General features: G+C 41.7%; 1 protein-coding gene across 1 annotated transcript in view; it reads right to left on the bottom strand.

The window, feature by feature from the left end:
• ALDH1A3 (aldehyde dehydrogenase 1 family member A3) overlaps positions 1-24,393 on the bottom strand; it is a 36,005-nt gene that overhangs the window by 2,766 nt on the left and 8,846 nt on the right. Inside the window, exons 3-12 of the mRNA XM_031587811.2 lie at positions 23,528-23,668; positions 20,230-20,359; positions 19,681-19,742; positions 16,816-16,944; positions 14,010-14,123; positions 9,917-10,019; positions 8,708-8,892; positions 4,065-4,229; positions 1,887-2,044; positions 491-565 (exon numbers count right to left, since the gene is read on the bottom strand). Coding sequence (XP_031443671.1) covers positions 491-565; positions 1,887-2,044; positions 4,065-4,229; positions 8,708-8,892; positions 9,917-10,019; positions 14,010-14,123; positions 16,816-16,944; positions 19,681-19,742; positions 20,230-20,359; positions 23,528-23,668 — 1,262 coding nt within the window. The remainder of the gene's footprint in view (positions 1-490; positions 566-1,886; positions 2,045-4,064; positions 4,230-8,707; positions 8,893-9,916; positions 10,020-14,009; positions 14,124-16,815; positions 16,945-19,680; positions 19,743-20,229; positions 20,360-23,527; positions 23,669-24,393) is intronic.

Genomic DNA, 24,393 nt, shown 5'->3' with positions numbered 1-24,393 from the left:
GATCAACAGTTGCTGTAGGTACTGCTGTAGGTCACTAAAACAAGATGTGAACTTGCACAAGATATCATTTTGGCTCACTGTCTCTAATAATCATGGCAAACATTCACATACATACAACTACACTGTCACAGAAGAAGCTTTGAATGCTTCTGGCCACAGTAACTCACAAGATGACATCTTATGACTCTCAGACTAGTGAAAACTGAATGCTATTCTGATAAGTCATAGAAAAAATAACCACACCAGTAAGCAAAAAGGCTTGCAAGTGGAATTGACTGTCATTAAGATTTTACAAAGCAGGTAAAGGTGATCCTGAAGGCACTGCTCATGCCCCCATAGCTGTGCTGTTAATCCATGCTGCACTGGCCCAGCACCAACCTGCAGAGCACACTGGAAGCATAAGTTTACAGGAAAATTCAACAATATTATCACCAAGTCACAATAATTACTGCATTTACAATTTACAAATAAAATACTGAGCAAAACTTACAGTTCTCTGCCATTTCCTGACATTTTAAAGCCACCAAAAGGAGCCTGTGCATACAGAGCATTGTAACAGTTGATCCTACAATGAGAACATCAGTTGTAAAAAGACGACAGCAAGGAGAAGCAAGGTGATGACAACAACAATGTTATATATATTAAAAAAAAGGCTTTTGGTTTTCTTTTCAAACAGTTCATTTGCTTGAGAAAACAGATTTTAGCAATATAATCTTATTTTGCTACAGAAAGAGAAGACATTTGAGTGGTGCTCTGAGTCTGCCTCGTGTCTCAACTTCCTAGTCTCTAATATCTCAGACATCCATGCTTGAGCTGGATTTTATGGTTAGAATTGTGCTTAAAGGTAACTGAAAGCCCAGCCTAGCTCCTAATTTAATTCCAACATGATGTTGGAACTAAATGATCCTTAAGGTTCCTTCCCATCCAAGTCATTCTGTGATTCTAAAATAGACAGCTTTTGGAGTAAACGTGTTTAAATGCTCACCACCCACTTCCAGGTACAGAGAAAAAGTTGGCCTGCATTAGACACTTGTGTTGTAGTGAAGTTCTTCTACCCAGTTCTAATAAGCACTGGGTAGAAAGAGCTATTGCAGATACTTCCTCAGCAACTCAGTGAGATGAAATGACTGAAGAGAACTAGGTATGCTTTGGTGCTGTAGGACTGCACCTTCATGTATGTACAGCACATGTCTCCTTCAAAGCTTTAGCAAAGGGTTGCTAGTTAGGGTAGTATGGTTAGGTTGTGGTTGGACCCGATGATCCTTAAAGTCTTTTCCAACCTGAGCAATTTATGATTCTCTGATCTTGTTTTTTATGTATTTTTCAAAGAGGTAGATTCTTCTGGCACAAATTTCTGAAATCATTCCTCTGCACGCATAAAATTAGACACCAGATCAATATTCCTGTCTTCATTGGGAAAAAAAACCACAAATCAGTATTCCATCTTTAAAATTGTTTCAATTTAAGAAACATTGTAAGCAAAAATATCTACATATCTTTCCAACAGTGGTATGATGCCATCTACTGCCCATACTCCTTTGTGCAAGACCCCTTGTGATGCTGCCTTAAAATCATGAGCTGCGTTTTTTCTACACACATGGTTTTGGAAGACATCATATCTGGTGCAACTTGGTAAAACCCCTTCATTTTCTGAGTTATCCAGAAGTGAAGAATTACTGAATTAACAAATATACTATTTTATGCCAGAATGTCTGGTCTTCACCACTTCAGTCTGATAAATGGACATTGCTTTCGAGCAAAATATCAAGAATTAAAGAGACTCATGAATGTGACCTCCAGCACTTACACAGGTTTCCAAATTATACAGCTCTCCTCATTCCCAGCAAACAAAACACCAGGTTAAACTCATATTCCATCCTGCTTACCAGACAGTTCCCGACTGCAAAGCAGAAGCTAATGTCAATGCTCTGTCCAGGTTCTTTGTGAACACTGCAGCTGTGAGTCCATACTCAGTATTGTTGGCTCTTCTTATGACCTCTTCTATACTCTTGAACTTCATAATAGGCTGAACTGGCCCAAAAATCTGCACATCAATTAAATATTAGCATAAGAAAGCCTTTCCTATTCATGGTAATTTTGAAGCAATCAGAAGCTCTGTTTGGATAATATAATTGAAACATTATATACATTTTGTAGCCTTCAAGAATTCACTAGAAGACCCTCTTAAAAACTACTAATTAAACTGAATTAAAAGAAAATACAGTGATGTGCTGTGGTGGTTAATGAATGCCAAAAGCCACAACTAACAGATGAGCTACAAAAATCAAAATAAGCAGAGTTAGATCTGGACAAGTTTCAAAAAGTCAAAAAGCAATTAGTGTATTCCAAACATTGCAAGTTTTCTTTGACTTCCCTTTTGCCAGTGTATGCAGTTAATTTGCATGCAGTGCATTTCTGAAGGATGTGCTTGACCAAAAACTTGGCATCACAAGTTGTCAGTATAAAAGCTGCCAGCACACACTAACTTCCCATTTCTGGGATGGAGTCCTCCATCAAGCACAGTGCTGAACTTAGGCACCATTCTGGCTGGCATAGCCTTGCAATACAATAATCCTTCACCAAAAGTGAGAGAAAGTCTCACATGTGCCAGCCTGAGGGCCAGTCCAGGAATGTGCCTGGTCTTTAGGCACATACAAGTGTTCCTAAGCCATTTTTTCCTTTTGGAAGATCCAGGTGTTGAACTGTTTCTAGGTAAGGTGTGGAACCTTGTTCCTAGGTAAAAAAAACACGTATTTGCAAGTAAACCACATATGAACGAAACTGGATAAGCCTCATGAATCACAGCTTGGGATTTGGAGTCAGTTCATTACAAAAAAGGCCTGTCATGGGATTTTCAGCTTTTCTTTCCATCTATTTTTAGAATGCAACTCATGCCCAGACTGACTGATATCTTCCCCAGGTTCCTTGGAGGGCCAGTTGGACTTCAGCATTAACTTATTTTCCACTGGGGAACACGATGAAAAGTAAATTAACTACATTTCAAAGGAATATCACAGGATCTAATTACGTGCAACTTGTTCAATTTTTTTTGTATATGAATAATGGAAGACAGACTGTTAGATCTGCATTTTGCTGGCTTCAACCATATTTTTTGGAAAAAAAATAGTCAGTCTCAGGGAATTTCACCATGGGAAGTGAATCTGAGATTATTTCAGACGCTAACACTAATTGAAAAATGGTCTTCAGTGGCAGTGTAGCATTTGGGTCCTTCCTTCCCTCCTCACCAGCTGCACATCCTGGAGTTCTTATTCCACTTTCCTACTATAAAGCAGCTCCTTTTTACTAAGCTGTGGAGCAAGAACACCCGTTGTACTCTCCTCTGTCATTTGGGATCAGCCTGTAATAGTGCTGAGCAATTTCAAGTCCATTCAGCAGGAGGTGCAGATGAGCACACAGCACAGTCTGTACAGAGCAGCAGAGTCTGTGTTCAGGAAACCTTTCCAACTATGGGGCAAAGACAACACAGAATTTCTCCAGCCTAACACCATCTCAGTTATTATTACTGAGCTTTAAAGTCATGGATTCTGTCAGAAACCACTAACACCACTATTTATAGCAGCTGTATCTAGGTGAGGCATTTGCTTATACTCTGTGTTACATCAAGTGGTTTGGAAATGAGATTTGAAAGCTTTAGGGCAGTGTTACCCACCACGGATTTGTTACTGCACAGTGAGTACACTCACAAGGCTATTGTTTTCCTTTGGGGAAACACAATAAAATGAGGAAAAGCAGCAATGCATTAGAAATGGCTGGCAAACAGACATCCCGTTAATAGTGCAAAAAGACAAAACGCTGCTAAAGTATTTTGACAATCTTTTTGTCTGTGCTGCTCTTTTCCTCCCCTCACAACCCCACCCTCACCTTGCAGATACTCTATTAGCAGAGTACAGATTTTACTGTTTTTAGGATACCGTGTTAGTATATGAGATTTCTATTCTCCTTCCAGGTTTTCACTTCAAACTGTGCCCATACATCTTTTCTACAGCCATCTTCCCCTTCACAGGAGAAAATACATTTAAAGGTTCAGATGACTTGTACTGTACCTCTTCTTTGGCGATACGCATGTTGTCAGTGACCTCTGAAAACACAGTGGGTTTTATAAACAGGCCTCTGTCTTCAATGGCAAGACCACCACACTCCAGCTTAGCACCTTCTTTCTTCCCACTTTCTATCAGCTCCAGGATCTTATCAAACTGTTTTTGGTCAATCTGTCAAACACAAAAAGAAAGCAGGCAGTAGTGACTTCACTATTACCGTGCCAATTCTTCATTATCCACTGCATGAAAGGCCACAAAGATCCCTACTACTGGGATAACTTAGTGCAGTGCAGTTCCACTACGTTCTGTTTTTAAAAATAGAATCATCTTTCAAGGACCTCAAAGACCAGTAGCACCGCAGCATCTTCTGGTTCTCTGAACTGGCAGGAGACATCACTTCATAAGCACAGAGGTCACGTGCTGGGAAGATGTGCAGGACCCCACAGCACTTCTGACCAGTACGTGCTCAGCATGCAATACTGCACTGGAGGTATAGAATCACAGCATAGTATTGTCAGGTTTCAAACAAATGGATGTGGCTATGCAAAGATGCATAATTAAGCAATGCTACGCCTTATTACAGCAGGCTGCAGATGGTAAAATACTTATGAAGATGTTAAAAAACCATAAAACTAACACAAAAACCAACAAATCCATGGCGGTTAATTAAATACAAGACTCTGCCACTGGCTTATGGTTGCCTGGCAGCCTGGGAGGTTAGTCTGAATGCCAGTTATCACCAAATGCTTGTACTGGTTCAGTGCTCCTCCCTAGACATCTGTTTTAATTTTGGCAGGGCCAGTTGCCAGTTGGGACTGTTTACATGGAGCATTTCACATTTGACTCCTTCAGATTACAGACTATATCCTGTCCCTTGTTAATCCTGGCCACACGCAATCCAAGTTTTCATGCTTTTAGACAAATATCAAAGCTTCAGGAGGGTGTCCTTGGGGCACTTCTGGTACAGTGAAAACAGAGAACAGTACATCTCCTGTCACACAGATGTGCATATCACATGCACTGTGGACTGCTTGTACTGAGTGCCCATGTTCTCTCATGTGTTAAGGTGCTGCCCAAGAAAACACTTGATGCATGCCATTGCATGAGGAAATCCGTGCCCTCGTGTAGGACACAGGGTGTCACAGTCAGTTTGGCAGGTGTCATGCATATTGTCTATTTGTCTCGTTGCTTAGCTGCCAAATGTAAATAATTTGAAAATATCTGCAACTGCTTTCCATCCTGGCACGTCTGTGATCCAGATCAATCCAGTTCATCCACTTCACATCACAGAAAACAAAACAAGGATATTTATACAGCTGTAACTTGTTGCAAGGCAAACTATAGTTAGATTAAAAGACACTGGGGAAAGAAAACATTTGTAAAAATGACATGCAAGGGTGGAACTGTTTGTCATTGTAACTAGAGCTTGCAAAGCTTGTTTAAATTCTGTCCCTTACTCTACTATTATTTATGGTTTCAGGATTGCCTTCTATTAAAAACACATGATCTGATAGAGCAAATTCTAGTTTTTGTCCAACTCATTCAAAAGAAAAGGCTTTTAAAGATTACCATAATGCTGAGAACCCCCAAATCTTCAAGTCTTGTTTCATTCAAGCCAGAACTGTGAGAAGCAGATTCTCTTTTCCCAAACCAGTATCTGTAATCCTACAGAATAACTCCACAACTGTGTTCAATAGACTGACTGACCCATGCCCTTTCCACTTCCGTGTTCTACTTTCATGCTTTAATTCTAATATACACAATTGTCTATGGTCTAAGAAAAGAATTCACTGCCTTAAAATTCACGTAATAGGGCTTGGGCTGAATAATTTCTGGCTAGCAAGGTGCCACACAGAAGTTTGAGTGTTTATTTTCTTCCTGTAGACCACGCTTCACAGACCTCAGCATTTGAGGCTTTACAGCAGCAAAGCTAGTCTAGCCTCATTCCAATTTAATCCCTGCTCTAGTCCACTAGGACCTTAGCCTTATGTAATGTACTCTGCTGTTCACAGTTTTATAAATGCCTTGGTTAACTAACTTGTCATCTGTGCAGATTTACTTTATTATTTCCTATGACATAGTTCACAGGAATCCAGAGTTAAAAAGTGCCCTTGGTCTGTTATTTGAGGTTGGCACCTTACTCAAACAGTCCTGATCACCCCCCAGGTTTCTTATGGTGTCCTTTGAATCCCAGCCAGCCCACACAGTCAGACACACATGAGTTTTGGAGGAGTCACATCAGAAGCATGCCTCATTTCTATTTAAGTTTAATACTGTTTAAATTTGATCAGAGAAGCACAGTTTATAACAGCATAATCCAATACTACAGCTGATACAGTATTTTCCCTACACTCATGCCACCAGCATCCATGCCAGTACAGTATTCCACATCAGGGAACTGATCTGAGTAAAGTGTTTCTTCCCCACTTCCAAAAAGGCTGGTTCAAACGTGAATCAGCCAGTTCCTCGAGCTAGCTTATAAGCACAGGACAATATAGGAAGGAGCAGCTGCAAACAGCACCATTTCTCCAGGACTAGCTTGCATCAACTTTAAGTTCTTGGATACTACTGCCTATCACCCTGACTGCCCTGCACCAGGCTGTCCCAGCAGCTCCTTAGAAGTATGCTCAGCCACAGGGTGGTTTGCTTTCCCAGAACACTAATTCAACATTGAGACTGCAGAGGATCTCCTATTTCATACAATCTGAATTCTGCATCAAAGTTCCTGGTCCTGTTGTCTGGCTAAAAGCACCTGGAGCTGGTGAAGGATCAAAAGGACCACAGGCTACCAGCACCACAGCCTAAGGTCAGGCTTCAACTCCTCCACCTATTTAGCATCTAAGCCAGTGATCATCCCAGAAAGAGGTCTATACAGCAGCCTCTGCATGGTTTTGGTAACATTGCATAAGTTGACCCATAGAAGGAGAGTAAAACAATGACCTGGACCTGAGGCAGCTGAGCTCTAAGGTAGGGAGATGAAAAGAAAGATGAAGAAAGATGTTTTCTTCTCCTGGTAACTATTCCCTTCTCCATCAGTTTAAAATCTACATCCTCCCAGCACAGCAGGTTACTGCATGTACAGAGAAGTCTGGAAACTTTACAGTTCAACAGTAGCTTGTGGGCAGGTGTGAATCTCTGCTGCTTTCAGAAATATTTTAAGCCCTTGTGACACTGTATTATTTTTCTTCTGCTTCAACTTCCGCGCATTGCATCATAAAGGGGAGAGCAACCATATCTGCAGAGGAAGTGGTTGTTTCTTTGCACCAGAGCCACATGAAAGCTTTGAGTTTAACAGTTTCCTTCCACTTTCACAACACTTTCCCATCTTGGTCTTGAGAACTGCACACAGAAAATTTCAAGTGTGTGCATATGGGATGATATCTCTGCTAGCTACAAGGGTAATAGGTAAGCTAGAAGAAGGAGAGGATATATGGACCATATTTACAACCTGGCCAGAATCTCTGTACTTACTGCTACCCTTAATTATAGCTCTGTATATAGCAGTGACAGCAGTGTTGTGCACTGCCAGCCCGGCAAGCACCAAGGGCATAGATGAACTGAAATAAGCAGCCAATAACTGCTACCAAAAGCTGGTTATGTCTTAGGATGATATTATATAAATCTAACAAGCCTAAAAAGCTGAGAGCTCTTACAGGAAGTTGAGAGCATGCTGAAACTGTTTGAGAATCAGCTCATCTCTCCTGAAGCAAGATCCAACATGGGATTATTTTCCCAAGAATGCTAAGCAATTTGAAATCTCTTTCTAGGCCTAGTGACAGGGAAAGATGCAGCCCCAGCACAACCTGGAGATGTACATCATTATTCCCCTTTCAAGAGGACACACATTTAAGTTCTCCCATGCATGGATCATGTGTGAATGGGTACAGAGATCCAGGCAAGGGGAGGCAGATGTCCCCACAGTCATCCCTTCTCTGAGGGATCCCATACAGCACCAAAGAAGAAAATCTGTGTCATACTACAAGCAGGAGGCCTGGGCTATAGCTTTCTGGGATTCTCCCTTTATTTTTGGAAGCAAACAGTGGCCTTGCAGAAGATCTGACTCAAGGATCATCCTCCTCCGGAGCTCTTGACTTCAGCTTGGATTGCCTTGGAAGGAAGAAATAAGATGAAGGCTCTGGCAGCAATGACAAAACTGTTTGCAACATCAGCTTGGCATGGTTCTTTCTGCTAATTCAGCTGAAACTTCTCCAAAGGATCAGAAGCAAGGCAGAGGAGGAGATGGAAAGTGGGGACTCAGGAGTCTCTGGGTTTTAACTACTTGTCATCACCAGCGTAGCCAAACACAGCCAAGTAGCTGAAATGGTTGTTTCTGCAGCTGCACCCATCTGTGTATCACTGTTCCTCACTGCAACATGCTTTGTATTACTGTACCAGGGAGGCAACCCCTTCCATAATACTGGATAAGAAGTGAATTAAATACATTTGCATTTAAAAAATTACAACATAACATTTCAACAGTTTTGATTGATTGATATTCAAACTAGAGAGAAAAATAAAGCCACAATACATTACTCACCCTTACAAGCTTCTGCTAGGACCATATTTCACATGGATAATATTTTCAGAAGGAAAATTAAACAAGAACAACCAAAAAACCAAACAACAACTGCTTTCAGGCACACAGTTACCTGGGGCCCTTGCTCAGTTCTGGCATCAAAGGGGTCTCCAACAAGTCTCTTCTTGGCATACTCCACACTGCGCTTGACAAACTCCGGGTATATCTGCTCTTCTACAAACACTCGTGAGGCAGCTGTGCAGCACTGCCCTTGATTGAAGAACACACCTTGATGGGCACATTCCACTGCCAGGTCCACTGCAACAGAGCCCAGGAGGGAAAAGCGTTACCACACGCACAGCTTCAGCCTTTCAGTGTTCTCAGACTTGCTTTTCGTCCCATTTCTCTTTCGAAAGACTTCTTAAAAAATGCTGACAATGATCCACACCCACTGAAGGCACTCACAGGGGCTCACACTGCCCTTAAACCAGCTCTCTTATTATTTCCACTCCCTCTCCTGTCCTCTGTCCGAGACTAGTTTGCCACAGTCACAGATATCTGTGTCATTGAGGGCATTAACCAGTTTCTGTCCGCAGTGGGAATTCAAATGTGGATTCCTAAATACAATGCAAGTTCCCAAAGACTTATTTCAGCACTGACTGTTCAGAAAGCAATGTGCCCTTCTGTTGTACAGCCAGCTCAGACCCTCCCCTTGCAGTACTCACAGTTAGTAGACGACACAAGTAACTTTGACATTCAGTTTCCACCGTGTTACACAGGAGAGTAGAGAGTATGTTTCCCAAGCCAAACAGAATTTTCAAATCATTTTGGTAACCACAGTTTACACATCTTATAGCATTCCTCACTAATGCAACAGTCACAACGTACCATGTGAAACGAGTTGCACAGGCTCCCAGGATAGAGGTGAAAGCTGGATTAGATCAGGTCCTATGGCATTCTTCTGTGATATGAATGACTGAGGGGGGGGGATTATATTTTAGGAAACTGCTTTCCCCACCACTTTGCTCAGGCTATGCTGTACCACAAACCAAAGAGAAGATACCACAACAGCACACGTGTGCAAACGCAGGATTTGTCTGCAGCTACAGCCATCCCCAGGGAAAGCAATAAGGTCTCCTCATTTTTCATGGGAATGGTCCCCATGCTGGAGAAGAGCTCAAGTGCAGCACAAGGTCATCCTGCTCCTAAGCAGAGGTTTCCTCCAGCCTTTAGGGTGGAGGCAGTAGCAAACACCAGCCCTGCTAGCTGCCAAAGGACAGCAGAGGCAAACAGAGCACCACGTTGTCTTTTATAGCAAATAAACACAGCAGCCAGTACTTACAGTCTGCATCTGCACACACAATGCAGGGGTTTTTTCCTCCGAGTTCTAATGTCACCCTTTTCAGGTTGCTTTTAGAAGCAGCTTCCTTGACCAGTTTTCCAACCTGCAGCATTGAGACAAAGAAAGGGCATGGGCAGTTTCTCCTAAAAGTCTTAAAATGTGTGAAGTGTGATGCCAAAAAAGGTCAAAGAGCCTACCAGGCAGCTGAAGCAGGCAGAAGTCAGTGCTAGCACTCTTATACAGTTTGGGTAGGCAGATCTGAAATGATGAGCTACATGGAAGACCTACAGAAACTGCATTCTGAAGTTACCTGCTACCCACAGCTGCAGAACAAGGCATCTCCCACTCAACACAAACTAGTGAGCAACACTGGCACTCCGTGGGGCTCTGGGGGTTATTTGTAAAGCATTACTGTTAAAAATCAAGAATTCAGCTTCTTCAGATAAAACTTTCCAGTGCAGTGATAAGAACTAACTTTTCCTATCTATTACCACTTCCGTGCCAGAAAGCTATGGAGAGATTTAGACATTTTGGAGAGCCATTTTGAAAGGGGCACTAAGGATTGTTTAGTTTCAACTCACTGCTAGTGCAGGGTTGCCACTCACTTAGATCAGGTTGCTCAGGGAAAAACCTATGTCTTTCTGACTGTTTGGGCTGAGCTGCTCCATGGCTGAGTCATATCCCTTCCAAGACAATATCTGACAACATCAGCAGATAAATTCTGGCTAGCTTTGCTGTGGCACTCTCTGCACAGCAGCCTGCTCTGGTAATGTGATGGAAGTTATCTGGCCAACTCCCCTGAAGAGAAGGATTTACTCTCATTCCACATTTTAATCCAAATAACATCAAACCAAGGGTATTTCTTCCCCTTCCCCAGAAACAAACAAACAAACAAAAAAAACCTTTCATACTAAATATTTTCCCCAAATTATTTCTTTGTTATGCTGCTGCTAACACCAAAACAGTGATTTCTCTTCCCTTTGAAAAAAACCTCACAAGAGCATAAATCAAGTGTTGGTATAATTTAGTAATCTAATTTTGTTAGAGATAGTATGAATTAAAACACTTTGGGAGTTTCAGTTATTAGGCATTTTATCTTAGGTGTGACTTTATTTTTCATCTGCTTTTCTTGTATCTTACCTTGGCATATAACAATCAACTTCAGTTCTGCCTAAAAATATTACTGCCCTGGAATGCAGCTGTGAGCAAGGAAAGCATGTGATGACATCAAACTGAGTGGTGTAGTTGACACAATAGAAGGAAGGGATGCCATTCAGAGAAACCTGGACAGGCTCAAAAACTGGGCAAGTGAAAATCCAATGAGGTTGAACAAGACCAAGTGCAAGAAACTGCACTTTAGTCAAGGCAGACCCAGGTATCAGTGGAGCCTGGGAGAAGAACTCAGTGAGAACAGCCTTGCAGAGGAGGACTGGGGGGATCCTGGTGGACAAAAAGCTGGACATGAGCCAGCAATGTGAGCCTGCAGCCTAGAAAGCCAACAGTATCCAGGGCTATATCAAGAGAGGGGTGACAAGCAGGGAGAGGGAGGAGATTGTCCCCCTCTACTCTGCCCTTGTAAGGCCCCATCTGAAGTTGTGCATCCAAGCCTGAAGCACCCAGTATAGGAATGATGTGGAGCTGCTGGAGAAGGTGCAGAGGAGGGCCACTAAGATGATTAAAGGGCTGAAGTAGCTCTCATATGAAGAAAGGCTGGGAGCTGGGCTTGTTTAGCTTGGAGAAGAGAAGGCTCAATGAGGGGAAACCCCACTGTGGCCTTCCAGTACTTGTTGATTCCCCCTCCTGCTTGTGAGCTCCCTCCTTTTTACACTGATAGTGATAGGACAAGGGAGAAATGGATTTAAACTAGAAGAGGGGAGATTTAAGTGAGACATTACAACGAAATTTTTTGCTCTGAGGAAAGTGAGACACTGGAACAAGCTGAACAGAAAGGCTGTGGATGTGCCATCCCTGGAAGCATTCAAGGCCAAGTTGGATGGGATACTGAGCAGCCTGATCTAGTGGTTGGCAACCCTGCCATGGCAAGGTTGGAACTAAATGTCCTTTAATGACCCCACCAACCTAAACCATTCCACGTTTCTACAAGGCAGCTAGCTGGCAATTCAAATTAGCATCTCTCATGGTTTGCCCTTGTAACTCAAGTGGGAGTCCTGAATGTAGAAGTACAGATCAGTTCTAACCACTTAGCAGCCTAACCCTAGAGACAGGAGAAATAAAGTGATGCATCATGCTGCAGATGAACATAGCTACACAAAAAGTATTACTACAAGCTAGCTGGCCAAGGAGGAGCAAGTTAAACTGAGGGAAAGGAAGAAATCTAGATGGGAAAACTCTCATGGAGTCTAGTCTGTCATCAGCATTTTCAGGCTGGCACTGAGCCCAAGCTGGGGCTTAAAAACTAAGTCAAAATGTATTTTGAATTAGCTTACTTCCTGGCTCAGAAACAGTAGCATTATGCTGCAAACACTGCAGAGGTGCAGCTGAACTCACAGATGGGTGGAGGGGGAAGAAAACACTTCTAAATTACACACACATTAGCAAAGAATCCATCTCCCTTGGTGCTTCCTGCACACCCATGGATTAGAAAGACAAGCACAGCATCTATAGGAGTTTTTTGCCCATAGGCTCCAGCAGCTGAGGTTTTCCTTATGCCCCTAATCCACTGGATACTCCTTTTTCATTAAAAACCCAAACAGATTCATGTGGGCTGGAAAAGTCTATAAGCTCTATTGTTTTCACACAGCCAGCATCTAATCTGGGTAAAAGCTTATGATCTAGGATTTGGAGAGAAGCATGTATCTGGATAAGCTCTGAGATTAGGCCAACTATCAAAAGAGCAAAAGCTCATTGTGAACTTTTACTTTATTGTGTTCATATTTGTTCCCATTATTTCCATACAGAAACGGAGGCTTAACACACACCCTTTTGGGTTAAGTTAAGCAGTTAGTATGTACACAGAGCCACTAGATGGTACTGTTGTTAAATGCAATAGCTTTTGAATGTTTAGTGATTTACCTTTATCGGTCAAGAATTCCATTCAAGGTAATTAGCAATAATTAAGTAACTTGATTACACTCTGCAATTACGAGTATAGGCATCAGAATGCATGAAGTCATCAAGCGATCATAAGAATAACATTATTCAAGGAAATAAAAATGAAGAGACTACATTTGCCTCAACTGAACCTATTGGCGTTAGCATTTCCATTCTTAGCATGCTGCCCCTTCTTCAGGGTGTGTGTATAAACATTGCAAGAAAAATCTAGAACAGTGAGTGGAAAAGAAACAGTCACATTTATAAGCATGCTTTTGTTTGAGAAATTGCAGCAGCGATTACTAGAAACAAATTCATGTGCGTGTCACAGCTGTATCTCAGTTTTGTAGATCAGGCCAAGCCATGCATACCATTCCCCTACAAGATGAGGATGGCTGTAGGTATCTGATATTGCAGAGGCCTCACTGCCACCCGCCTCCTACGCAAGGCAGCTATAGCTGTTTACAGGAAAAAAAAAGAAAGGTGCTTTACTGTGCAGGTCTCAAAAGACACTCAAATGTTAATCCCATCCGCATCACTGGAAGAATCTGTAGGCATAAGGCCATGTTTTTATTTAAGTTCTAGCTTCTCAGAGTTAACTAAAGCCAAGGAAGAATTCTTCAGGGCTCTGAGTGACATGTTTTCCAGTTGCACACATATGCAGGGCAGGATTAGCAGGCAAACTTGCCCAGAAGTTCCATCAGGTTAATGACATGATGTTAACTAACTGCCAGTCGCTCCTGTAGACTGTCTTACTTTGTGTCAGAACATCTATTGCAGATCTTATAAATATGTGGCAGATCGACAAAAACCCAGTTTACAGAGGTGGGATTATCACAAGCACAGGAACTGGTAGTAAAAAGAGATGGACCTGACTTAGACAAATCCTGAACACTTCTGAGAAATCCTGTCTCACAGAGCACGATGGAAAATAGTGTTGGAAATCACTGATATTTCATTGGTATTATCTATTATGAATTGCTGCCTTAGAAGAGAATACAAAGAGGCACAGTAGGTGTTTTATAAGGAATCCATCACCTACCTTTGTCGATCCAGTAAAAGCAATTTTATCAATGCTCTGATGGGTAGAGATGGCTGCTCCAGCTGTGGGGCCGTAGCCTGGCACAATGTTCACCACACCTGGTGGGAAACCCACCTAAAATAGAGGTTAAATACAGCTTTGTAGAGAGGGATTTTGAACACTCAGAAGCCTCTCTGCACTCCTGAGAGCTGCAGTTCAGTTCTCAGGATGCTTGAATTACTTGCCCTGTATTCTTATGGATGAGGACCAACCCTAAAAACAATCATAGTAATTTCTATAGCATTTCCCTTGCAAACATTTCTATAGCATTTCTAGGAAGGCTGTACAAAACTCCTTTATCTATGTAGCCTCAGAGAAGATAAGTGAGCAAAACATCTTAGCCTTTAATAATAAACAGCACCACCTAAATTTAATAATCTCACTGAAATCAGGTTAAGGGCACAAACATGCATTTCCCTATTAACATACAAGAAACAGATATGCAAAAAAAAAAAGTCTTGAACATGTCTAGTGAATGATAAAGTACTTCAAAGCATATGTAGCACTTAAAAACTGCAAGCTGCAGACAAGGAGCCCAAACTACATACATCAGTATTTTCCAGACTTTCCAGTAACACGGCTGTGTGCTATCAGCTGGAATAGATATGGTTGACAATAACAGCCATGCCTAGGAAATGCCAAGGCTCAGTAAGAATTCTTGGAGGAGTCCCAATGTCAAATCAAACAAGAACAAGTCTTTTGGCCAAACTTGGCCCCCAGGTACTGCTTCGCAGATGGAGCCAAGGGGTAAATGAATGAAAGTTTGTTTTGAACAAAGGTTGACACTTGTGGTTCTTCAGGGGCCAGAGGGATTAAGAAGTCAGTAAAACCTCACTAGATGATGGGCCTAATAAAACAGGAATACAAGAGCAGATGGTAACAGACATATGCCAGTTTCCACCACATTTACAACTTAGATTATCCAAATAGTAATTTTGCCAAAAGGGACAAATGGTAAAACTTCAGATGAAATTCTAGCACAAGGAAAAGTGTGGGACTTATTGGTCTGTTCTTTACTTCCTGAAATAATAGTTTCAAGGATTAAGCTCTTCTAAGCTAGCCCTTCCCAGCTAGCCCTTCCCTACCACTGATTGCAAAGGCTGTTTTCCCTGCATTTGCTAACAGTGAGATAGCAGAATATTAAACATCTGCTTCATTCCTTTTGCACTTTCCACACAAAACCTCAGTACACGAAGCTGTTTCTTCCTAATACAGAAGAAAGCTGAAATAATTTTTTGTAAGGTAGTTTCTATACTACCTTACAAAAAATTGCTTTGGTAAGATTTGTTTTGTTGGTTTTTTTTATTGTAAACCAGGACAATCTGCTTCTACTATGTATGTGATAGTGATAAATGACAGTTCAATAGAGTTTGCATTTTGGCTAATGAGTTTTCAAAAAGAAATATTGAATGTCAAACTGTGCAAGTAATGGTGTTTGGAGTCAGCAGCAAAGCCACAAGGAAGCAAAAAAATTGGTTCAGGTCTCCCTGAGCTAAATTTTTTTTTTCCTGTTTTTCTGCAAAAACGAAAGCCAAAATATTTTGGCTGGCCTCATATTATTTCATTCAACCAAACACGTAGCTTTGCTTGTATACTAAAATCACCTGCATCCTTTTAAAGATTAAAAAATAGTTGAACTTGTTCTTCTAAAAGCCCTCAAGAAGTCTAGCTGGTTTTGGGTGAAGAAAGGGGCACCTTCACATCAAATTATTCTGCCCTAATTATACTTCTGTATTGAAGCACAATTGCAAGAAATGGACAGCTCGGACTTTAGCTCCAAATATTAACCTTACCAGAATGGAGCTGCTTTCTGTGGAGAAATGCTAAACAAGTGTTCAAAGAGCTGTATGTCAGAACAACATACAAAAGATCAGTTGCATGGCAGGGCTACTAGAAGTAATGACAACTGCACTCTATGCTCTCTAAACTTGTGTAATCTTATCAAGTCAACGGGCTACAGGAGATACTTAAGTGGAAGTGCTTTTACACTTCCTTTGCAGGCAAAGAAGCCCTTTGTGTCAATTATTAACATATCCTCCTGTTTCATCTATCCAAGAACAGACAGAATCATCATTAGACTGAGCCTAACGAACAGACTTTTCCAGTTGAGAGGCAAAAGCATGCCTCCAAACCTTTTAGTTTTTTTTCACAGTTAGTCATGTAATTAACTGTAGGAGGCTGAGGATGCATTAACCAGTCCTGGAAGGTACTGTGTACCTCCCACCGTATCTGGACTATAAATAGATCTGAGGGCACTTGGGATCCTACCTGACAATACCTAAACAACACTTTGAGATCTCAGCTTATCTTCCCTCTGTGTCAATATAGGAGTTGGCCTTCAAGACCAGATGTAGCTAAATTCTTCTTTAAGCCACAGAAATATGAAGAATTGTTTCTTATGGCAATCACTCTGTCTTTTTTGAATTATCTCACTTAAAAACTCACTGTTGTCTATCGTATTCCTTTTTCTCCCATTGCCTAATAAAACTGAGCTTTAATCTTCTGCTCATTTGGGAAAGTAAAAGACAAGGAAGAAAAATAAAAGCATCAGCAACTTCCTAAAGAAGGAGGAAAGCCTACAAGTTCTGTGCTTTGCTACCTGTCATCCAGCCTCTGCCAGACAGGAAGGCCTTTGGGAAAAGAGGCAGAATACAGGTCATTCTCACACCTCATCGTATATCTAACAACTTTCAAACCTACTCAGACAATTCAAATTCTTATGGTCTTAGAAGAAAAGTACCTAGGTGTGTTATTCAGGTTTCCTTACCTCCTTAATCAGCGAGCCAATGTACAGTGATGTGAGAGGAGTTTGTTCAGCTGGCTTAATAACCAAAGTGTTTCCACAGCACAGCGCCGGTGCCATCTTCCAAACCAGCATCAGCAATGGGAAATTCCACTGCAAGAACACAAGGTCATTTGGATTAGCCACCTACTCACTTCCATGCAGCGCTTTTCCCACCTTCAGACAGTCAGACAGATCAGGGAGAAACCAGCAACTGGGAGCATAGCCATAAAGAAAAGTGTTTGTTTACAATACTGCATTTTCTTGGACTGCAGAGCGTATCTTCCTGTACCACACTGAGACCCTAAATATTGTTGCAGTCCTCAAGTTAACTCTAAGTTGAACAAATCTTTGCATGATGCGACCTCATTGCTCACAGAAGTATGATCACACTTTCTATAAGATTTTGTCTGTTCACAGAAACCGTGGTGGAGATAGTGTTCTGATGCACCACTTTTGTACAGAGTCTTTATATGGGAGAATTGAAGCTGCTCATTGAAAGAAACTCAGTTTTCTGTATTAGCTAATCCTTGAGGAGTTAGGAGTTACACAGAAGCATTCATTTCCAGGTTTATAATTAGAAAACTTCAGTGGATTGTTCAGTCATGAAAGTCCAGGGCAGCTCTTAGCCTCCCTTCATTCTGTAAAATGCTCCTGTCCAATTAGTTTTCTTATTTGGAATCAGGAACAAGTCCACATCAGCTTCCTCTGTGCTAATCTCTCATGGTCATGTGTATTTGTAGATTTTGGAGCCTAAGCAAGAAGTGGAAAAATCTAGCTCACACTGAATCTCAGTAAAGGTCATTTGGCAACAGAAAGGATTTCTTCATTAAAAATAATTAATGCTGCTTTAGGAATGATGGAAGTGAGCCAACAATAAGGGGACTTCTTGTCAAGTCTAAAGCCATGGGCCCTCAGCTAGCAAGAAAAAAGCTAAGCATGTTAGGAATCCACAAATTCACACTTACAAATAAATTAACAGTTCAGATTTTAAGAGATGAGTTCCGTTGTAACCCAGCAGCCCTGAGATAAAGTGGAACTTCAGTTGATGTGCTGCTCTTCAGCTTTTCTCTCCCACTTTTCCAGACCTGTTTCATTTCAGTGATTTTTCCAATGGCCACATTCTATGATTTACCCATTTGTCTTTTTCTCCTAAGCCTTCTTGAAGGCCTTAATTCTCATGTTTGGCCACCTGCATCTTCACTACTTTTCTACACTTTCAGAGCACAGCATAACTCCACTGAGACCTTTCTATTGCAGAATAGCTGGTGAAAGTAACAGTTAGAAACGGATATGAAGGCTGCCTAACAAAATCTCCCTGGGATAAAGTTCAGTCATATGATGCACCTTCTAAAAAGTACCCTCACTAGGAGGGTTGTTTAACTATAGTCAAGCCACAGTAAAAAGGGAGGATTGTTAATTGGCCTAGGGAGACATGCAGAACAGTGACAAATCCTTTTATATCAGGTTGGAGTAATCACATCCACTGGCTGTTCGTGTTAGAGATCAAACTAGAAAAAAAAAAAATTGAAGAGGATTTGTTCTAAGTAAACTGAAGACAGATGTGGCTTTGTTGACCCCAATCATGTTTTTTGCAAACAGTGTCGAACTTGAGACAAATCTGGTCTTATTATTGTATTTATTGCTAGTGTAAGGCCCACCTGAAGTAGTAGAAGTCCCACTGTTTTCCCTTTCAGTGGCCTTCCAAAGCATCCTCATGCAGGCTTTTAAGGTGATCAATTCCGAAAGTGCTTCTGAGCGCCAAAGGTGGCTTAAGTATAACAGTGAAATATCTTTTAATTGATGATCAATTAAGCTTAAAACACTAATGATCATTGTTGATATACCTGATGTTTTGATATTGCGTCACAAATTCCAGCTGCTTACAAGCAGACACTTTGCTTATTCAAGCAGAAAAGCTATGCAGATGTCATTAAGCCAAATGCCTGATAACTAGTAACAACTGTTTCCCAATTTGCCTAACCCTCATAGGGCAAAATAGACTTTACCATCTTATCACCAGGTTTACAAGCTCAGTCCAGCTAAAGGAAAAGGTAAAATTTCTCCAGATGTCTTCGGGAATTGGTCCAGACCTGGTATCCGCAGGGTCCAGAAAATCCCAAACCACATATGCATTTCATCCCATCTCCCTTATAACCTGATCCCATGGGTCAAAATATTCCATGGACTCCACTGATCCAAGTATCCAAAGAATCTTGGCACAACACCACTTGCCTCATGGCCTGTAGGATACCATGTTCAAAGCATTTTACAACCAGACGGGAATAAACTATGTCTCCCATATAGCTGTAAAGTCTTTCTGGTTGTCTGTTTAAACAAAGCAAGCAGCACATACTAAAACTGGAGGTATTCCAAGAACTAGCCACACTGTCCCCTAAGCAGAGAAAGAGACCTCAAGGAAAAACTGCATTCAGTGAGATTTGATCACAGAAAGCTCAGAGAACAGCCAGGAGTTATTAATAATGGATATGATCTGAAACTCCAAACTATGCATCAGCTCTAGGCAGCAAAAAGCTAGTACATGTAATGACAAGATGGTTGTCCTAGCAGTTGAAGAGTCAGAGAGCTCTGACTGCTCTCTGGTGACTGCTGTCATCCTTAGAGAGGAACAGAGCAACTGATTAGAAGACCCACCCTTCCATTGCAGAGGATTTTGCACTGCCAAGAGCAATTGGCATGGGGGTAAAACAAGAAACTACATCAAGCAACTGAAATGGGAGTTCACTGCAGAACAGCTGCACTTAACTAGGAATCAAATGGCTGCAGTACAAGATAGGGAAGTGCACATACACTTCCTCCATTTCCAAGGGCACCGTTGCTGTTACTTACTGGAGTTATAGCTCCACAAACACCCATCGGTTCGTGCCTGGTGAAACACACAAAGTTTTCATCTGCAAAACAAAAGAGTAAAGGAAAAAAAACAGTAAAAATCTTTGCTTCTATAGGAACAGTTAAGATGACTGCAAACAGAGAGATTGGAGACAGATCCAAAACCACATTAGACAAAGAATCCTATCTCTGCTGATCTTAAAACACACCTCTGGGTGACCTCAAATGGATGAGGATCCGTTTCAGCATAGGTCCAAGTGTGCAATGTGACTGCTCTAGGCCTGTAGTCCAGAAATCTTTTGAAATAACTCTCAACTCAATTAGAACATTTGACACTGTCCTTTCGTTATTTTCCCAGAGATCTATCCAGGCATTTCTAGTCCTCATTTGAACTTGAATCTCAGAAGATACCTACTTAAAATCCACCCTGAGACAGAAAATAAATGCCTTCCATTGCAGGTTTTCAGAAGCAGATCTTTCCATGCCTCTCACTTGTCCAATCAAGCCTGATCCCTTTCCAGTCCTGATTTTGGGTGTGAAGGAACTTACCCACAGGGATAGTCCTGCCCTGGATTTTATCAGCCCATCCAGCATAATATCGGAGTGTCTTTATACAACCTTCCAGGTCAATGAAATAAGCCTGCAGAAAAGGTTTTCCCGTGTCCATTGTTTCCAAAGTCTGAAAAAAACCCAACAATTTACATGCATTGTCAGACACATTCATAGGTTTTTCTTAAAAACAGAAATACCTTTCAGAAAAGCTCTTAATTTTTCTTGTGTTTTGCTGCAGAGACAGTTCCCTTCCCTCACTTTAAAGGAAGATCTAGTTAATACAAGTCAGGTAGAACAGGGACAGCTAGACCCACTAACACTGATACATGCACAAGTTGCTTTGTTCAATCACTGCAATGAATGCACATTTTCTGTAAGAGCCCAGGAGGTAGTTGTGGGTGGGATACAGGGCTGTGTCTGGAGCACCATTCTGAAGGAACGCAAGTCCCTTGACTTCACTGTATCTGACCTTCTGACACAGATGTTCTGGACTCCAGATGGTGTCACTAAAATCAGCCTGACCCACTTTCCTTTTATTTTTCTGCTTCATTGTCCTAAAAGCAACCTCCAAAATGCCTCTTTTATCCACAGGATGATAGAAAACACATTTTTTTACAGTGTTCTAATAAAGTAACATTTGGGCTCAGAACTTTGCTTAGACAACTGCAAGGGAGAAGTTATTTCACTGAAGCTGCACTGACATTGAGCAGCTTTAAACGAAGACCAGTCTCAGACTGCACCCTTCTCACTGTTCTGAACATTAGCTGAGTGAATACTTTGTTCTGCTCAGGTCATTAAAAGGGATATTGGTGAAAAAAGCCAGCACATCCATAAAGGAAGCAATATCCCTTGGTAGATTGAAACATCTTTGTTTACAAATGAAGTCATACCCTGTCATATTCCACAGACGTTAGGGTCCAAACAGACATTCCCCTTGGAATGACCAGGATTGTTATCCACTCAATGTCTGCTAAAACAACTGATTTTTTAAGCGATTACTTAACATGCAAGCAAAGCAGCTAGGGCTGGTTTTTCTTCAGAGAAAGTAGCAATGCCAAGAAAGTCATCCCAGATCAGAAGGACAGCAGAAAGCTGGAAATCAGCGTCCTGGTTTATGGAAAAAGAGGCTCCTTTGAATTTGCATCAAAAAAATGGGCAGAAAATGAACAGAGCATATTTGCACACACTTATTTCTCCCCCTTTTTATTTTTTGGCCAGAAGTACCTTCAAACCTGGAGTTTTTGAGTCTGTTCTACAGAACTTGGAGGCATCACATGGTTCACAGAGAACATACTGGGGAAAGAGACCTAGCTTGAAACAGTCATGTAAGTACAGGGAGGTGATTGTCCCCCTCTACTCTGCTCTTGTGAGGCCCCATCTGGAGTACTGCATCCAAGTGTGGAGCCCCCAGTACAAAAAAGACAGGGAGCTGTTGGAGAGGGTCCAGAGGAGGGCCACAAAGATGATCAGGGGACTGGAACACCTCCCTATGAGGACAGGCTGAGGGAGCTGGGCTTGTTCAGCCTGGAGAAAAGAAGGCTGCGGGGTGACCTCATTGCAGCATTTCAATACCTAAAGGGAGCCTACAAACAGGAGGGGAATCAACTCTTTGAAAGGGTAGATAACTGCAGGATGAGGGGAAATGGTTTTAAGTTAAGGGAGTTGGATGTCAGGGGGAAATTCTTTACAGAGAGTGTGGTGACGTACTGGAACAGGCTGCCCAGAGAGGCTGTAGATGCCCCATCACTGGAAGTGTTCAAGGCCAGATTGGATGGGGCCCTGGGCAGCCTGATCTAGCATTAAATGAGGTTGGTGACCCTGCATGTGGCAGGGGGGGTTGGAGTTTCATGATCCTTGAGGTCCCTTCCAACCCCAGCCATTCTGTGATTCTTGATACAGACTTTAGAAAATACACCCCACACATGCTGCTCTTAGTGGGACATCAGCTCAGGAACTCTTGCATACAACAGCACTGAGCAACATGAATGCATTACTCCTAAAGAAGTGCACAGTAAGAGTGCTGCGTTGAGCTAGTGAAGTACAGATAGCAGCTCTAAGCTGAGAGCTATTAGGAACTGTAGGCACTGTTTGTATAAATGTATAAGTCCAACATAAAAGCTTCTTATCAGCTGCAGAACATCTTAGCCAAGGTCCTACTCCCCTTGTTTTGCACCAAAAGAATTCTTTTAGGACAGGATAGGAAATCATTAGCAGTAGTTCTTCAGTGCAGAAGTCCAAGTTAACACAGCCTCACAGCTATAAAGAGATTTTCCTGAGCCAGTACATTCAATGGAAAAGTAGCAGATCCCACTTATATACATTCTAAACTTTGGATGACATCCAACAAGAATCTCCTTCCAGCCCCCTGTTTTAGGGAAAGCAATTTGGAAAAAAAAAAAAAAAAAAGCCAAATTGGCCTTGCATTTTTGTAATAAGGACCGAGGCAGATTTGGTTGTTTGTGAATTTTTTCCTTCCTTTATGGTTTATAGGCTTTTTCTTGTTGTTTCAAATATGTAAATACTACCTAAGCTAGGAAATGCAAGAGCATCGATAAACTTAAAACCAAGAAACATGTTTATTGCTATAAAAGTAATAGTAATATCTGCAATCAATTCAATAACCAGCCAAGGTCTTGGATAAGAACTCCAGTATACAAAACTAACAGTCATTGTCTATGATCCCCAGAATCATCCTGCAGAAAAGCAAAAATTAGCTATAACTCCTGCCTAGATTCTTCTACCCTTCACATAGGAAGGGAAAAGGAGGGCTGGGAGGGAAGAGTGCATCCAGTTCCAAAGAACATATACAGTTAGTGTCAGAGCCCAGAGAAGAAATTTGGTCCTGCATCACTGTTATTTGTTTCTCCATGTGGGAGGCACTGTTCTTTACTTCAGACTTAAAGGGCAGGCACAAATGTCTCACTTCTGTTGGGAAGAGGAATAGGAGCTAGGTCAGGACTGAAGCATGGTTCTTCTTCGGAGGAACTGAAATCCATAATACAGGACTGCACTAACAAAGCTCAGGCTAACACAAGGATGAGTTAATCCAGAAAGGTTTTATAAATGTCACTACAGATACTGAAGCCCATTGACACTGAAAAAGCTATCAGGCATTCCCAACAGCCTAAGGCAACGAGCACAGGAAAAAGGAGCTAGAAGATGCAGGATTCCCTCCTCCTTAAGCACCCTTGGAAGTAGTGTGACAGGAGATGAATGCAGCAAAATGGTAAAAATGAAGCTGAGTTATCAGCCAACTGCAGTTGGTTTATTTTCACTCACTAACCACAATACTTACTGCCAGGATGACTCTGTCTCGTTCTAGAAGATCAGCCAGCTTGTGTAGGAGCCGTCCTCTGCTTAAGGCATCCATCTGTCTCCACTGAGACCCCCTCTGGAATGCTGCCTTTGCTGCTTCTACAGCATTATCCACATCAGGCTAGAGCAATGACATACATAAGAAAATGTTAGGTTACAAGGAAGATGTTGGACAAAGGCAGAGACCCCAGCAAGCTGCTTCCTAGACAATGCTGTGGTGGCTAAAACCAAATCTCATGAGAAGATCACCTCCATTTTACTCTTGGATTTATAACCAAGCCTGCAAGCCATTTTGGGTTTGCCTGGGCTGATAAACAACCTAAAAGTCAAAGTATCAGCAGGGTTTTTGAAGAGTAATTTTATGCAACTGGTTTGTTTATAAAATAATCCAGAATCACATTCCTGCTGATACAGGATGTAAGTGACACCAGGGAAAGGATGGAAAAATGAGATCCCAATTCTGTTCCCATTGGAGCTTCCCTAAGCTTGACAGGCTATTGTCCTCCATCAATCAGTCTGGTCCACACAAATGTGGGAAGAAAAGTCCCCCATGAGAGAGATCAGTTTTATCCAGGGGAACAAATAGCTCAGATCCCACCACTACATCCCACTTGAATGCATGCCAGTAACAGTTACCATACAAAAAAAAAAAAAAGCTCCCTTAGATCCCAGATTGCACTTCAAGATTATTTCTACCAGATGGAAGGGTTTTTGTTGTCCAGTGCTTTGAAAGTCATTTCACCTACCCAGACTTAGTGCCACACTCTCAAATGCTTTACTGCATGCAGGACCAAATCTAACTCTGTTTTTGTAAGCAGCTACTTAAATGAGGAGGGCAACAAATTC

The sequence above is a fragment of the Phasianus colchicus genome, chromosome 12 (assembly GCF_987193195.1).
Source record: "Phasianus colchicus chromosome 12, bPhaCol1.hap1.1, whole genome shotgun sequence".
NCBI classification, from domain to species: domain Eukaryota; kingdom Metazoa; phylum Chordata; class Aves; order Galliformes; family Phasianidae; genus Phasianus; species Phasianus colchicus.
The sequence above is the reverse complement of the archived record's forward strand: the minus strand, read 5'-3'. Positions and strand labels throughout refer to the sequence as shown.